We start from the raw sequence: 17672 nt of genomic DNA, 5'->3' as shown, positions 1-17672 counted from the left end.
ATTGCTGTCTTCCCCTTTAGGCATTAATGTTATCCTACTCTATCCTAACTTGACAAAGGAAGTTCAGCAGCAACCAAACTTACTTCATCTGTTAAGAGAGTTGCCATTGCTCTGCCAATTTCATGGTAGGCCTTCAGTCTGGCTCTAGGACCCAACAGGATAAAGAGGAATCTAAAAACAAGTACACAAAAGTCATAAATGGCACCACTATATGCAGAGCCTTTGAGAATGGGCAGTGTACAAGAAAGTAAGGAAGTCAGTAATAAATACAGCCCATGCTCATTTTCCTTGAACATTGAGACCAGAATCCTACACACAGCTAAATAACTGTGAAAGTGGGAGGCATTGGAAGACTTGGAATGGAAAATAGAGTTTAGATGCCTGGTTACTGCACTGATGAGTCCATTCTTAATGTGGAAGAACTTTTGAGTCTGTTTGTCTAAACAGCCATATAATCACAAGGAAGAATGCAATAAGAGCCTTGGTGGTGCAGCAGACTAAAGTGCTGTTAACTAGCACCAGCTGCCTGCAATTACTGCAAGTTCGAATCTCACCAGGCTCAAGGTTGACTCAGCCTTCCATCCTTTCGAGGTAGCTAAAATGAGGACCCAGATTGTGGGTGCAATAAGCTGACTTTGTATAAAAAAGAGTAGGGCTGAAAGCCCTACTAAGCAGGTATATACAAAAAGTATGAAGGCTATTGCTTAACGCATTGTAAGCTGTCCTGAGTCTCCGGAGAAGGGCAGCATATAAATCGAACCAATAAATAAATAAATAAATAAATAAAAATAAATATATAAATAAATAAATAAATAAATAAATAAATAAATAAATAAATACACTGAGAGCATATACACCAAAGACAAATTCCTTGTGTGTCCAATCACACTTAGCCAATAAAGAATTCTATTCTATTCTATTATTTACATTATGTGTGAACTCAGGCTTGTTCAATAAGTCTTGTGTTGTCTTTCTTTGTCTTTGTCTTTGTCTTTTATTAGATTTATATACCGCCCTACTCCCGAAGGACTCAGGGAGGTGAACAGTCACAAATTAAAATACATAAATACAAAAGTTAAAAGATATAATTAAAACCAGATTAAATAATTTAGCCCAAGACAATTAAAAAAATCCCAATAATTTAAAACAAATTAAAATTTCGATGTAAAAGAATTTTAAAACAGGGGAGAAAATTAGGCCAGGCCGGCTTGCTGGAATAGAAGAATCTTAAGAGTACGGGGGAAAGTGCGTAGATCCGGGATCCTCCGTATCTCTGGGGGGAACTCGTTCCAGATAGTGGGTGCCCCCACAGAGAAGGCCCTCCCCCTGGGGGCCGCCAGTCGACATTGTTTAGCTGACGGCACCTGGAGGAGTCCCTCTCTATGAGAGCGTACCGGCCGGTGGGAGGCTGCTTGTGGTAGTAGGCGGTCCCTTAAATAACCAGGACCTAAGCCATGGAGCGCTCTAAAGGTGGTAACCAGAACCTTGAAGCGCACCCGGAAGACCACCGGGAGCCAATGCAGCTCGCGCAGGAGAGGTGTCACACGGAAGCGCCATATTGCTCCCATAACCACCCGCGTGGCCGCACTCTGTGCCAGTTGGAGCCTCCGGGTGCTCCTCAAGGGGAGTCCCATGTAGAGAGCATTGCAGTAGTCCAAGCGGGAAGTGACGAGGGCATGAGTGACTGTGTGTAGGGAATCCTGATCCAGAAAGGGACGCAACTGGCGAATCAGGCGAACCTGATGAAAAATCCTCCCGGTCACGGCCGTCAAGTGCTCTTCTAAAGACAACCGTGAATCCAGGAGGACGCCCAAGTTGCGAGCCCTCTCCATGGGGGCCAGCGATTCGCCCCCAATAGTCAGCGATGGCGTCAACTGACTGTATCGGGACGTCGGAAACCACAGCCACTCAGTCTTGGATGGGTTGAGCCTGAGCCTGTTCCTCCCCATCCAGATCCGCACGGCCTCCAGACACCGGGACATCACTTCAAGGGCATCGTTGGGGTGGTCCAGGGTGGAGAAGTACAGCTGGGTGTCATCAGCGTACTGATGGTACTTCACCCCGAAACCACGGATGATCTCGCCCAGTGGCTTCACTTAAATGTTGAACAAAAGGGGCGAGAGGACCAACCCTTGTGGCACCCCACATATGAGGGGCCTCGGGGTCGACCTCTGCCCCCCTGCCAACACAGACTGCAACCGGTCAGAGAGAAAGGAGGAGAACCACCGTAATACAGTGCCCCCCACCCCTAACTCTTCCAACCGGTGCAGCATGATACCATGGTCAATGGTATCAAAAGCCGCTGAGAGGTCTAATAGGACCAAGACAGAGGAGCAGCCCCTGTCCCGAGCCCTCCAAAGATCATCAACCAACGTGACCAATGCCGTTTCCGTGCTGTACCCAGGCCTGAAGCCTGACTGGAACGGATCCAGATACGTCGTTTCATCCAGGTACTGGGGGAGCTGTCGCGCAACCACACTCTCAATAACCTTCACAACAAAGCGAAGGTTGGAGACCGGACGATAGTTAGCCAACACTGCCAGGTCCAAGGAAGGCTTCTTGAGGAGAGGCCTCACCACCGCCTTTTTCAAGGTGGCGGGGAAGTCACCCTCACCCAACGAAGCATTTATAATCCCCTGGAGCCAGCCTCGCGTCACCTCCCGGGAAGCCAGCACTAACCAGGAGGGGCACGGGTCCAATAAACATGTGGTCACGTTCAGTCCATCCAGAATTCTGTCCACGTCGTCAGGGGTCACAGGATCAAACTCATCCCAGATAACATTCTCAAGAACTGCCTCAGTCAACCTCCCTGGAACTACCCAGTCGGAGTCCAGATCTTCCCGAATCTGAGTGATTTTGTCATACAGATATTGAACAAAATCCTCGGCTCTACCCTCCAAGGGGTCCTCCCGCGCTTCCTGGTGGAGCAGGGAGCGGGTCACCCTAAACAGAGCGGCCGGGCGATTATTTGATGATGCAATAAGAGCAGCAAATATGTACATTTTGCTGCTTTTATTGCCACTAGGTAATTCTTAATATGAGATTTTACCAGTGTCCGGTCAGATTCAGAAAGACTGGCCCTCCAACTACTCTCTAGGTGTCTTTTCCGGCGCTTCATCTCCCTCAGCTCCTCAGTAAACCAAGGAGCTAGGCAAGATCGGTGCCGGATCAGAGGCCGCAAAGGCATGACCCGATCCAGAGCTCCAGAGGCCGCCCTATCCCAGGCGGCCACTAGGTCCTTAGTCGAGGCGTGTGCCAGAGCCTCAGTAAATGGCCCAAGCTCCATCTGGAATCTGTCAGGTTCCATCAGGCGACCGGGGCGGAACCATCTTACCGGCTCCGCCTCCCTGTGACGGGGTATAGCGGTTCGAAGATCAAGGCGAAGGAGAGAGTGATCCGACCATGACAAGGGCCCGGTGACTATATCCCCTATCTCAAGATCACTCAACCACTGTCCAGAGACAAAAATCAGGTCCAGTGTGTTTCCCCCTGTGTGGGTAGGGCCATGAATTAACTGGGTCAGGTCCATAGCTGTCATGGAAGCCATGAACTCCCAAGCCACTTCCGACGTCTCACCCACAGATGGCAGGTTGAAATCCCCCAGGACCATAAGTCTGGGGGTATCAACCGCCACTGCGGTGATAACGTTGAGGAGCTCAGGCAGGGCTGCTGCCACGTGGCAGGGAGCCAGGTATGTGATCAGCAAGCCCATCTGAACCCCATGATCCCATTTCACAAGGAGGGACTCCAGCCGGCCGTCTGAGGAACAGTGGCCTCCCTTGGTCTCAGACCTTCTTTAATAATAACCGCTACTCCCCCACCCCTGCCCTGTGACCTCGGCCGATGGAATGCAAGGAAACCTGGCGGGCACATTTCCACAAGGGGAACCCCCCCCCTCATGGCCCAACCAGGTCTCCATAATACCTGCCAGGTCCGCTCCCCCCCTCACCAATTAAGTCACAGATGAGGGGGGCTTTATTTACTACGGACGTGGCATTGCACAGCATCAGCTGGAGGGCCGGGCCCTGAGGGTCTGTGCAACCTGGGGAACAGGTGGAGCCTTGGGGGCCAGAGCGCACCACCACTCATAAACAGCAGGTGTGCACTCCCCTGATTCGATATGGCCCCCTGCTCCCGCCATATCTACCCCTCCCACTCATGGTAGTGATGTTCAAAGCACTATCCGGACAAACTCTGACTCCCCCCTCGACCCCGGGATCCCCACCTCCCACGCCGTGCTTTCTTGCCAGGCCTGCCCCTCCCCTTAGTGGGCTATCCACCATGCCCACAACCCCCATTCCAATCAAACCCTCCCCCTCTCTAGAACCCCTTATTAACTAAAAATTTGAGTAAAAGACCCCTCAACCCCCTAGTTTTCACATGCCACCTCTCCGGGTCCCAAAACTCAGCCAACCCAGCCAATGTGAGCTCAGCCAATGTCTGTTAGGCCTGGGATATGAACAGCAACTTAGCTTGTGCTTCCACGCACTAAGAACAACTTTTCAAAAAGGCCAGAACTTGAAAAGGATCACTTAAATGATCAAAATCATATTAGGTCCAATCATTGCACAAGGCAAGAATTCAAATTAAGCATTCCCCATAGCTTCTTTCTGAACATACCTAATCACTTGGAGGATGGAAGACTAGGAAGCAGAGATGCATTGATGCAGACACATTTTATCTGGCTGATATACTAATTAATTTAGGCAACATCCAACTGCCACAACTGAATGTTTAAGTGTGGTGAGTGAGCAGGCTGAAGTCCTCTGGTTATATATCAGAAGATAGTTGGGTCTGTTAATTTCCAAAGGTAGCTTGATCTGAGATGCTTGATGCTAATAACAAATTACTCCATTCAAGCATACAGTATTGGCCTGAAATCTGCTATCCCACTAGAATTAGTTAACAGGCAAACATCAGTCTTAAACTATGGACTTTTCCCTGCTGCTTATGTCTGACACAAGAGGGGATAGCTACATAGCATATAAGCTTCATATTTGAATTGGCAGTAAGGAAAAAATGCTAGTTACTTACCAGCACAAGGGGACACACTAGAAGGCTTTAATAAAGATAATCTGACCCCTTTTCTATTCTTTCTGGATTACCTGCTAGGAAAAGCAACTTCAGTCAAGCTTCCAAGAAGCATTGAGTTTTGCAGGCGTACAAAAGCAATGAAGGGCTTTTCTAGGAAAGAGACTTCTCCTACAAGAATGTTGGCCACTTCGGTTCCAACTGGAATTTTCTTTTTAAACCGATTTTTTACCTGCAGTGAAAGGAAATTAAGAACAAGAAATCAAAAACCAGTAGGAGACTAATTTTCAGACTAATTATATTAAACGCCATAACCTTTTGTGAACCATTGCTTATTTCATCAGATGCAGTTCATCAGAGTTGGCAAATTTCCAGAATGCAGAAAACAACAGCAAGATACTAGAATATTTCTGAGTATTCCTGAGAAAATGCTGTCAACCTCCACTGCCATTAACACAGCCTGATCATCATTAATTGTACTTCATTTATAACAGGAAGTAAGAATGCAAGCCTTGTGAACAGCACAGAAAAAGCTCTTCACTCAAAGAGAATTTTTATAAAGTGATATATTGATATAAGGTACTCCTTGACTTATGACTGTTTATTTAACCACAGTTTAGAGTTACTGTATGTCAGCTTCAGAAAATGTAACCTACAAGCAGGGGTGGGTTCTACTTACCTTTACTACCGGTTCACAATGGGATCGCACGCTCTAGTTAGACCATTGGACCATTGTGTCTAATTTTGCTGTTTGGGTGTCTTATAGGAACATTCTTCACTTGATAGCCCCACCTTTGTATCACTCCCCCCCACCATTTTTACATTTAACACCATTGCTTACCTGTTCCATTAATGGTACCTCTGAGACCTCACACTTTGCATCTGAATGTCTGTTAGCCCTATCTGCAACATTTTTTTTTTAAAAAAAGAAGAGATCAATGATGTTTCATATATAGTGTAGCTTAAATATTATGTTACTTCCACTGTAATTGCAATTTTAATTACAATTAATTATAACCTTCAATTATTTTAATCCAATTTATAACCATTTTAACAACATACTGAACCTTTGCACATGCTATTCTTGCTTACTTTAATTTGTACTGCTTTCTGCTTTACCATCTTCACATTCATCTGCCTTCAGAATTTTTGCCTAACTTTGCAAAAGGTCCAGGTTGTATATTAGCATTGTAAGAATTATTTATTACACTCTCTCTTCTGATTGGAGAGTCCTTTCCATTCCATTCTGTCAATGCTCTAGGTATCTAGGGACATCTCTATAATGCATGCTTATTTCTTGATGTTGTAATTTCAGGGACAAGAAATTGGGAAGAATACTTTTTAGAATAGATTAGCATGGGATGCATAGTTTTATAGCATAGTGCTCCCCTTGAGGAGCACCCGGAGGCTCCAACTGGCGCAGAGTGCAGCCGCGCGGGTGGTAATGGGAGCGACATGGCGCTCCCATGTAACACCTCTCCTGCGCGAGCTGCACTGGCTCCCGGTGGTCTTCCGGGTGCGCTTCAAGGTTTTGGTTACCACCTTTAAAGCGCTCCATGGCTTAGGGCCTGGTTATTTACGGGACTGCCTACTACCACCAATAGCCTCCCACCGGTCAGTACGCTCTCATAGAGAGGGACTCCTCCGGGTGCCGTCAGCCAAACAGTGTCGACTGGCGGCCCCTAGGGGGAGAGCCTTCTCTGTGGGGGCACCTACCATCTGGAATGAGCTCCCCCCGGAGATACGGAGGATCCCGGATCTGCGCTCCTTCCGCCGTGCTGTGAAGACCTTTTTATTCCATCAAGCGGGCTTGGCCTGATCTCTTCCCTTTTTAAATATGTAAATTTTAATCTGTTTTTAAATTATTGGGGTATTTTAATTTGTCTGGGCCAAAAAGTTTAATTTGATTTTATCGGGTTTTTAAATTTTGTGTATTTATGTATTTTATTGTTGGCTGTTCACCGCCCTGAGTCCTTCGGGAGTAGGGCGGTATACAAATCCAATAAACTAACTAAACTAAACTTTTAAAATGTGCTGATCCAAGTTGGAGCAAATGCTATACTGCTACCATTAACAGGCAAACATCAGTGTTAAACTATGGAATTTTTCCTGCTGCTTATGTCTGACAAAAGAGGGGGTAGCTACATAGCATCTAAGCTTCATAGTTGAATTGGCAGTACAAAAAAGAATGCTAGTTACTTACCAGCACAAGGGGACAAACCCATTTCAAACAGCATCTTCAGTTGAGATTTGGTTACATGATGATAAGGTTTGAGGAGTAAGACATAGGTAAGTTTCTTCAAGAGTTCCGTCTTGAAGGCCTGTTTCTCTATCTGGATCTCAATCACTTTCTCTTGAACATAAAATGAACACATGTTGAAGTTACTAAATCACTTCCTTTTCTGCAATCGTATCTACCTTTTCAACTTTATTGAAAGGCATTTTGTATCAAAAACTCTATGTTAATTAGCAGAGCTAATTAACTCTTAATAGCATTCTATTTAATAAAATAGAAATAAATCCATATACTGACTCAACTAGAGGTAAGGAAATCCAACAATTTCAATAACAGCATAGATTCCCTTACTAAATTAAACTTGCAACCGTTAAGATTTAGTGTAACAGGAAAAATACTCCCCAGTGAACACAGTAGGATGGAGTTTCTGAAATGTATCTAACTTTCCTGCGCCATTTGTTGTAAATCAGACTTATTGCCTGATTTACATGCTGTAGTATCTATTTTATACTGAATAAACCGCAAAGAGGAGTTTCCACAATGGACTATGCTATGGTTTAAAATCACATTGCTGAGGTTCGTTTAACTTTCTAAGCCAAAGCCAAAGAAACCTCACTGTGGCTTAATGTGATATGCAAACCCATTATGTAGGTTTGGCATGTCATGGCTTTCCATCAAATTTGATTAGAATAATAAAGTACAGTAAAGCAAACTAGTTCTTTAGAGATGATAGTGTTTTTCCAAATCACAGTGTGGGTCTGGAGACATGTTTGAATAGGACTGCTTCTGGATTGACATGGAGCAGACTGAAAAAAATTTTGTAACTCTGATTTGGGACAGATTACATTGTCTTTCTAGTTCCTGAGAATACACTATAGCATGCTGTGTTGACTACGCAACTCAAGAAGCATAGATACTTTGCATATTTTATTTTACTTATCCTAGTGGCATTAGAAACAGAGATGGCAAGTAAGGGAATTCCTCAGTTTTTCCTCTCTCTCTCTCTCTCTCTCTCTCTCTCTCTCTCTCTCTCTCTCTCTCTCTCTCTCTCTTTGTGCTCTGAAGGCTTTAGCCTACTTTCTACAAGAACAGTTCTTTTTTCTTTTTTTTCTCTCACCATAAGGAAATATGCCCTTGGTGCTTTCTGAGCATAGTTGTTTTCTTGCAGTCATTTCATTGCCAAACTAGGTAACATCATCAGTGTTAGAAAGGAGTGGGTTTTGCTATCATTTTATGTTCTAGTGGCTTGCCCTATCAGTGTTCATGGGAATGTTTTTGGTGGTTTCTTGATTAGGCTGTATTTATTGTTAGCTTGCTTGTTCCTTATAAGAAAATAATTCACATAATCCGACATTTCATACCATCCATATTTTTGAGGAAAGTACTTGTGCTTTTTAAAGCATCCATGGCTAGATATTTTAACGGGTTTATTCATATACATACATTCTGCTAAATACTGCCCAAGTAAATGAACTGGAGGATTCCAACCAAGTTTATGTTAACTTTTGCCTGAAACATATGTGTCTCCATGCAAAAAAGTGAGAGAGCCATCATCCCTTGCTTCTTTAGAAAAAGTGGTAGAAGGATTTAACAGTGCACAAGAACAAGCAAGAAGGGGAACAAGAAGGTGTCCTGAGATACAAGGCTACTGGAAGTTCAAGATTCTTGAGTCATTTTGTTTCTTGCTGCTGCTGGGAAAATTATTCTTCTGGCTCTTCCCTGTCATTGTGAGGATTGCATTTTGCTCTGAGTGAACAGAGAAGTTTGCAGGTGACAAGAATAAAAAATCTCAGTTGTAAACTGATTCTCAGTGTATCTTTCCTGTGTGCTTCTTTTCCATTATACCATTAAAGTTTTGCATAATATTACATAAGTAAATGCAAAGCTTTAAATGGAACTGTAGAAAAATGAACATCAAATGGATCCAACCAAAAGTAACTTATTGAATTAGTTAATGATACAGCACAATAGTGACTGTTGATAGAATGAAATGAAATTCCTACTCACTTTCCCAGCTCCAACAGTGAATTATATACAGGTCTTGGATTTTCACTTTGACAGAGCTGCATAATTGCCTATTTCTTCTTAATTTCTACATTGAGAGAAGCCCTTGCAAACGGTAAAGCTCCCCTAAAGAACTAGGGAGAGACCATACTGAGATCCTCTCTCTCCTATTCAAATTTTCCTTAACTAATCAGAATAAATGGCCATGTTCAGCTGAATGGTTCATTGCATATAAACTTATCTGAAATTAAGCAAAACATTTAAATTCTTTACTTCAGCAGAACTTCATCAATGCAGAAGCCCAGAAATAAACCATGTTAAATCAGTATATAAACCATGCAATGCCAAAGTTTACACTGAGCCAAACACTAATTAAGAAAGTAATGTTTTCATTGAAGAAGTTGCTTTTGTTCCAGAATAGAAGATGCCTCATGAAGGAGAGATTTTTTTCCCTTACACTTCTACATACCAACTATTTGCTTAAAATTATCAGCTTCCAAGTCTAGAAGAACAGCTCCTTTTCTTATACAGGTCCTAAGTTCAAACAAACTATGAAGGGGCAGAGTTGTGATGTGAGGCTTGCTCCAACGTTCTCCTCCATCTTCTACTTTTTCTTCAAACTTTATCCACCTGCAATAAAATACCTTAATTAAAGAAGTAATTAAATCCCTTGTTCATAGGACAATTTATATTTCCATTTTTTATTTATCGATCACTAGGAATTGACACCAATTTGATAGCACACCAGATCATGGATCATCAAAGCATTACTTTTCAAATAAATATACTATATATCATTGGGGGGGGGTTCCCGTCTCTCAAGCTCAAGGAAGAGGAAGATTCTAAACTGAGCATGGGCATTTCTAGGATCCTTTCTTGTAATTACCAAAACACTGTCATTCTAAAGAAATCTGTCAGGAATTTGCTGAATTACTAGTAATTTTTTTAGAATATCCTCCCCACAAATAGACCTTAGGCATCTATTTTACCATTGATAAACCAATGAAGAATCAGGAGAAAAGATCTGCCCCTTCCAAAGACATTAGCAACAATAAGGTCCCATCCTGCCCTGATTGATTGTGTTCTGGCCCTGGGAAGGATATTATCACTGAGACTGGGGTAGGATCAATAGGAGGTCTAACATGTCTGAGTGCAAAATCTCTTGCCTGACATCAAGACTGAACCTTTGTCGCACAGCTCAACTGAGGTCAACAGCAAGCAGTTGACCCTCATTGAAACAGCAGTGGGCCAGGCTGGTTTCTAAAAAAAAGTGGTTGAGGTGCTGAACTGTCAATGCTTGGCTGAGGGAAGGGCTACTTGGAGTGTCTGGCTGCACACTTTGTAGATTAGCTGGAGCTAATTTGCTATTATGCAGTTTGTGTGACTACAGACAGTTTGTACCAAGGGCATAGAAACAAGCCAAGCTTCTTCTCACCAAAACCACTGGGACATTTTCCAGTCAGAACCTTTCACATATGCATTTGCCACAGTGCTGTGCAGTTCTAGTTCTGTATCCTACCCATCATTTACTTCTGCACCAGTGCTATTGTTACTCAGGGGTCAAAATGGCCATTAACATCTTGTCCACCACCTTATCTAAAAGGAAAAGGAAATATTTAATACTAAAAAGAAAGTTGGGTGTATTTCAGCACACCAAAGCTGATGAAGCATCTTCAGATCTAGAATGAGTTTTTCACCTGGATGAATCTACTCTATACAACATAACTCTATACAACATAACAAAGAACGCTAATAGAATTCCATTTCTTTGTCTACTGTGATGACTTTCACATTAGAAATCCAGTTATAGAAAAGATGGAGAAAATGATTTCACAGTACAGGTAGTCCTCAACTTACAACTGTTCCTTCAATGACTGTTCAAAGTTACAATGGCACTGAAAAATGTGACTTATGATCACTTTTCATATTTACAATCTTTGTAGCATCCCCGTGATCATGTGATCAAAATTCAGATGCTTGGCAACTGGTTCATATTTATGACCTCCCAGGATCATGTGATCACCTTTTGCAACGTTCTGACAAGCAAAGTCAATGGAAAAGCCAGATTCACTTAGCAGCCATGTTACTAACTCATCAACTTCGATTCAGTTAATAACTGTGGTAAGAAAGGTCATAAAATGGGCCAAAACTCACTTAACAAATGTTTCACTTAATAATAGAAATTTTGGGCTCAATTGTGGTCATATGTCAAGAACTACCTGTACATAGAACACAAGGAAAGTAAGGAAACATGTTAGAATAACATAGCTTTAGACTAACTTTTAGAATGCCTAAAAGTTGATGGCATTCGTGTGTATGCATTGGAATTCCAAAAACTGACATCATTCCCTACAACTCCCCTTTTTCCATTGGTTTAATGTCTCACTTCACGTGAGATTTTGGGGGAATCTAATGTTCAATTTTGAAAAGTTACTGGCCTTAATTTATTAAACTATTACTGAAATATGACTCAGCATCAGAAGAGATCAAAGATTGCATGATTATAAATGTATGTAAAAATTGAATGTAGTAATAGGGATGAAACAATGGGAATTTTAATGAAAGAAGGGCAAAAAAACCCCTCTCCAAATAGTACACATAGAGTAAATTGGTACAGTATGTTCTATTACTGGCACATTACTCCAGTTTTCATCATTAAAATGAGGAATTAGTTTTCTAAAAATGTTGGGAATTCAATATAGGTTGGATTTTTTTTTCCACATTTGGTGGCAAGTTGGCAAACTCAAAAGTTTACAAAAATAATTCCTATTAGAATTAAACAAAATTTGAAAGCTGAATTCCATTTGCATTTTGTAATGTTCTGATTAAATTTTATTAAACCAGACATTCCTTCAAATTATACAGAATTGCTTATAGAATAGAATAGAATAGAATAGAATAGAATAGAATAGAATAGAATAGAATAGAATAGAATAGAATAGAATTCTTTATTGGCCAAGTGTGATTGGACACAAAAGGAATTTGTCATTGGTATTACTTCTATGTATTTTAACTACCGCAATGGTTTTATATGCTACTTATTGGAAAGAATATTCAATTCCTTTTTTGAAAGAATGGTTATCCAAGTTCTGGATGTATGCTTCAATGTGAAAATAACTTTATATTTTAAAAATGTGATGTAAAATAATTCTAATGGAATTAGAATTTCCATTATTAAATGGAAATCATTTTTTGACTACAGTTTAATAGGGATTCCATTATAGGGTTTTTCTGTGTTTAAAGTTTCAATCTTATGGAAAATCAGATTTTTAGTCTTGTTCCAATTGATTATAGCTCACACTATAGGTAATGATTTATATTTTGTTAACCAGGCCTTCTTAGTTTTACATCTAACAGCAATTTTAATTTCCTTTAAAAATGATAAGTCCATGCATTTGTGAGCAGTTAATGATATATTGAAAACAATATTACCAAAATTTTAGATACATTTTTTACTTACCTGCATCTTACTAATTGTGTTCTACTTTATATGTGTTTTATCTTTCATGGTTTATGCTCTTTTAAATATGGTTTTAAAAAACCCTTACAGGGGAGGAGGAGGATGGTTCAACTTAAGTTAGTTACATACATCGATACAGAACTTGTTAAGTTGATAAAAACTTCCAGGAGGAAAGCAGTGGCAGATCAGTTCCCTAATCCTGCCTCTTACAGGCCACTTCACTGCTCTAAGGGAATTTCTTCATCACTGAGTTGCAGTGCTGTCCACCCATACCTTAGTTAGGAGATATCTAGCTTGACATGTAATTGGGTTCCCCCTTGCAAGTCCCTATCATGCCAATATTGTTCCCAATCAGTGCATTCCAAGATAATGGGGGGAGACTGCCTTTGCACATGCCTGCAATAAGGAGGGAATTATTACTTTAATCTGATATGCCTGAGGATGACTTCAGGATCTCTCATTCACTGCTGGGATGAAATGAAAGCAACTTATTGGCACGTAGCGAAGAAGAGCTGCTGCCAGAGCACCTTTGCCCCATATCAAAGTGCACATGACGAAAGGTCTTCTGTTAGCATCTATGCATGCAAAGAGAAAAAAGCAGGGAAACATGAAGGGAGGCAGCATAACTTCCCACCAGTGAAGGAGACGGGTAATTGTAGGTTCTGGATTAAAATGGTCTTATTGGTAACACTTTTGTGTGTAGCTTTAAAATGCAGTGAGTTAACTTGTTTCGTTTTGAATGGGATCCCGGTGTTCAGATTCAGAGCCTTGTTCTGACAGTCCCACTCCTTTTTAGCACCATTTCATCCTTGCAAGCTAAGGGCAACTAGGCAAGTGTCCTAGACTTAGACCCCAGTAAAAGAGTGCCTCCTGCATGTAAAGGATGGGTTTTATCTCTACCTTTGTCTCTGGGGACTTACCTGGCAGTTTGCCTCCATTCCTGTCCTTCAGCTGTACTGAAGAGCTCGGAGAGCTGTATAAATAGTATGGGACAGTTTGCGTCTTCATTCTTCTCCTCCTGTCTCAGGATCAGCCTAACCCTTTCAGCTGCTGAAGATGTGCTAGAGCTGAAGATACTTCTGCAAACTGCTTGGCAGATGACCACAGAATTTATGCTGGAGGGTGCCCGGTCTGCGCTGCTGCAGTTGCTCTTCGTGTCAGACTGAGAAATTAAATCTCCTGTCATTTCTGTGAGACAGTCCCCTGTTGCACCCATTCGCCTTGTTTCAAACATTCTGAGATTAGGGCCAACAGCTCTTCCTTCAGCACACTGTTTCTGGGCCTCCCACTCCTCTCTTTGTCAAGCTGTTTGGTCCCAATAGAGCAGAAGCTGAACAGAGCCAACAAATCATCCTGCCTTTATAAGGGACTGGAGCTTGTTCAGACCAGATCCACAAAAATAAATGGCAGCACCACCCCAAACAATATTGCAAGGGAGAGAGGTTCAGCCCTGAAGAGACCAGTCTGAGCTCACTTAGACAGCTCCATTCTGCCCATTCGATCAGAGCCTCCTCACCTCACATAGAGGAGGCTCAGGCTTGTTTACAACTGTACACTATTTGAAGCATTGCACAGGGCAAGCTGTCCTGCGAAGCAGAGAAATTTGAGACAAGAAAAGTGTTAAGATGGGGGTAGGAAAAAAAGAGTAGAAACCTGACACATCTGATCCTGTAATGCAGGGAAAGCTGAAAGGTTTCCAAAAAGTAGAGAAATTGGGGCTCGTTGAATGAATTGCCCGATGTGGAGGAGATGTAGGCAACTGCCTGGGAATGTTTACCTGGCCATAATTGTATTTCTAGATGGCTGAACTAAGACCAGACACAGATCCACCCCCTCTAAATCCATGTAATAAGGGAAGCTGAAGCTCCCTGCTCAAATCATGACCATGACATTTAAGTAAATAAGTAATAAAATTATGGTCTCATTAACACTATTCACAGAGATCAGGATGATTGATACTTTTTACAGTGTGAATTCTTCTAGGGACAACTGTTTTGGTCAATCAGATCAACCCTGGCTCTTAAGGAATGCAGGAACAAACTCATGTTTTCTTGGCTCAACAGTACCTACTTTCTGGAGCAGGGCATGTGTATCTGATCCAAAGTCATCCTGCTGGCTTTTGTGCTTAAGACAGGACTACAACTAAAAGTTTATCACTTTCTAATCCAGTGTCTTTAATCATTACACCAAACAACTATAATAGAAAATACTTGTAGCTCAGTTTTAGATTTTGGCAGTGATTTGTTCTCTTAGCTTGTTTCAATTTAGTTTCTGAACGCTTCATTACCAGACTACATAACATCAGCAGCAGGATTTTCTTTTCCTATTCTCCTTAGTTTAAAAATGTCTTGTGTGCTAGTGTGGTCAGTTGGTTGTGTGATTGGTTAACAAACATTAACAAGCATATTGATCTAGATCCAGCATATGAATATGTAAGAAACCAGACCATTTGAATGATCGATCAACAAGAGAACCAATCAGCTGCTCAGAATCTAAATATAGCTCCAAACAAACAGTCAATCACACGACCAACTGACCACACTAGCACACAAGACATTTATAAGATAAGGAGAATAGGACAAGAAAATCCTGCTGCTGATGTTATGTAGTCTGGTAACGAAACATTCAGAAACTAAATTGAAACAAGTTTGGAGAGCAAATCACTGCCAAAAACTATAGTTGTTATCAAACTTACAAGAGAAAGCATGTGTTTTCTGGATCTGAGCACTGTTCATTTAGCAGATAGAGTAGAATCAAATTAGACCAAACTGATGTTAAATTTCTCATCTCATTTGTTTGTTTGTATTTCATATTTCTTAACATCCCCTCTCCCTCCCTTTTAAGGTAATAAAAAGGGGAGGAAGTATTTAGGTTTTTCTTCTGTGCTATAATTCTAATGAAGTAACCTACATTGGGCTGTATTTAGCATCTTAGTTTATGTATGAAATCTCATCCTTCCCCATATTTTAGTATTGCAACCTGGAGAGGATGAATATTCTGGATTAAACATGGGGAAGCCTTTTTTGAGAAGGCCGCTAGAAATTTCCCTCTATTTACTCATCATATTTGTAAACCAGTCAAACCAACTGCAAATCTAGGTGGCAAACAAAAAAGTAGTAAAAGAAATTATCTATAAAATAAAAGCAATACCATATCACCTACAAGGAATGCTTAGAATCAAACCATTCAAGCTGAAGGTATATTGGAATAATATGGCTTTAAAGGCCTTGTGAAATGCAAAAAGGAAAGAGGCCAAATGTATCTCTGAAAGTGTATTCTGCTTTATGAGAACTATAACAGAGAAGGCATGTAGCCTTGTGCACACACATATGCAATCTTTGGGGGAGGGTAATTCCCCATAACACCTTGAGATGTTCAGACAAGATGAGCAAGTTCAAATCTGCCAAGGTGGTAGATGTTATGATCTAGTTCTACCTGATAAACCAGCATTTTGAATTAAGCCTGAGAGCCTCCTGGGATCCAAGACAGCAACCTAAGGATTAATGTTATCCTGAAACAGCAGGTTGTCCAATCAGCAGGATGGCTGCTACATTCTGTACAGTGGTGGGTTTCAAAAGTTTTTACTACCGGTTCTGTGGGTGTGGCTTGGTGGGCATGGCAGGGGAAGGATATTGTAAAATCTCCATTCCCACCCCACTCCAGGGGAAGTATACTGTAAAATCCCCATTCCCTCTCCAATCCAGGAGAAGGTTACTGCAAAATCCCCATTTTCTCCCAATCATCTGGGATTCGGGAGGCAGAGAATAGATGGGGGCAGGGCCAGTCAGAATTTTTACTACCAGTTCTCCAAACTACTCAAAATTTCCACTATCGGTTCTCCAGAACTGGCCAGAACCTGCTGAAACCCACCTCTGATTCTGTACCAGCTGCAGTTCAAGTCCTCTCCAAGGGCAACCCCATTGTGAGCTCCAGTGAAATAATGCAATAGCAATAGCACTTAGAATTTAGATACTGCGCCATAGTGCTTTACAGAACCTACTGGCGGTTTACAATGTCAGCATATTACCACCAACAATCTGAGTTTACCCACCTCCAAAGGCTGGAAGGTTGAGTCAACCCTGAGTCGGTCAGAATCGAACTCCAGGCTGTGGGCAGAGTTAGCTTGCAATACTGCATTCTAACCACTGTGCCACCACAACTCCAACCATGCGATCAGGACATGAGTCACCTTCATTAAGCCATCTGGGCTAAATGGGGTTTCAAGTGGCATATTAGCCAAAATTGACAATGTGAAGTTACAATATATAGTTTCAATAAGAGGTGTGTGTCTTTTGTGCATAAATATATAAAGATCTGTTGATATATCTACAAGAAAATGCAAGTATTCCTATGCATTTACCACTTGAACTTTTCTTCCAAAATATTTTCATAAAATGAATTAAGTGATCAGTTGTATTTTGTGTCAATGCTCTTCACATCTTGAGTCCTCCATACACATTTAGTTCATTATTCAGTTCATTATATTACAGTAAAAAGGTTATTATCTATATTCCTAAAGCATCTGGGAGAGATTGAGGTGGAGGGGGAAAAAGAGAGATTTATTTTATTGGCTCTTCCTGATTATTCACATTTTTAAAAGTTTCTTACATTTTTTCACACAAGCAATCTGCTATAGTATACAAAATAGTTACATTTTGTGTGCTGGTTTATAAAATCCACTAAAAGATTCTTACAGATTTACTTATTAAATAGATGTTTTCTTCTGTAGCTGCATTTCATACATTTTATGTACTGAAAATGATGTTGCTGGTTTGGGACCAAAAATAAAACAACTTACTTCTGTGTGCAATTACAACACACCTACAAAGGCAGACATAACAAACAGCTCTGGGCTAATGCTAAAGATTGCTACAAAGGGATAGTGTAAAGAAACCATCATATGTGTATAGTTCAAATATGTTTGCATGCACCAAAATATCA

At 41.3% G+C, this 17672-nt stretch overlaps 1 protein-coding gene across 1 annotated transcript in view; it reads right to left on the bottom strand.

Annotated features, from left to right (window-relative positions):
* Window positions 1–13982, bottom strand: part of SLC4A9 (solute carrier family 4 member 9) — a 59179-nt gene extending 45197 nt beyond the window's left edge. Inside the window, exons 1-6 of the mRNA XM_070939155.1 lie at window positions 13652–13982; window positions 9741–9901; window positions 7235–7384; window positions 5873–5934; window positions 5106–5263; window positions 84–171 (exon numbers count right to left, since the gene is read on the bottom strand). Of these exons, the coding sequence (XP_070795256.1) occupies window positions 84–171; window positions 5106–5263; window positions 5873–5934; window positions 7235–7384; window positions 9741–9901; window positions 13652–13965 (933 nt within the window). The 5' untranslated portion in view covers window positions 13966–13982. The remainder of the gene's footprint in view (window positions 1–83; window positions 172–5105; window positions 5264–5872; window positions 5935–7234; window positions 7385–9740; window positions 9902–13651) is intronic.
* Between the last annotated feature and the right edge of the window lie 3690 nt (window positions 13983–17672).

This window comes from Pituophis catenifer, unplaced genomic scaffold (genome assembly GCF_029215685.1).
Source record: "Pituophis catenifer annectens isolate HBS135680 unplaced genomic scaffold, rPitCat1.0.hap2 SCAF_3, whole genome shotgun sequence".
Lineage (NCBI taxonomy): Eukaryota > Metazoa > Chordata > Lepidosauria > Squamata > Colubridae > Pituophis > Pituophis catenifer.
This window is presented reverse-complemented; position numbering and strand designations above follow the sequence as displayed.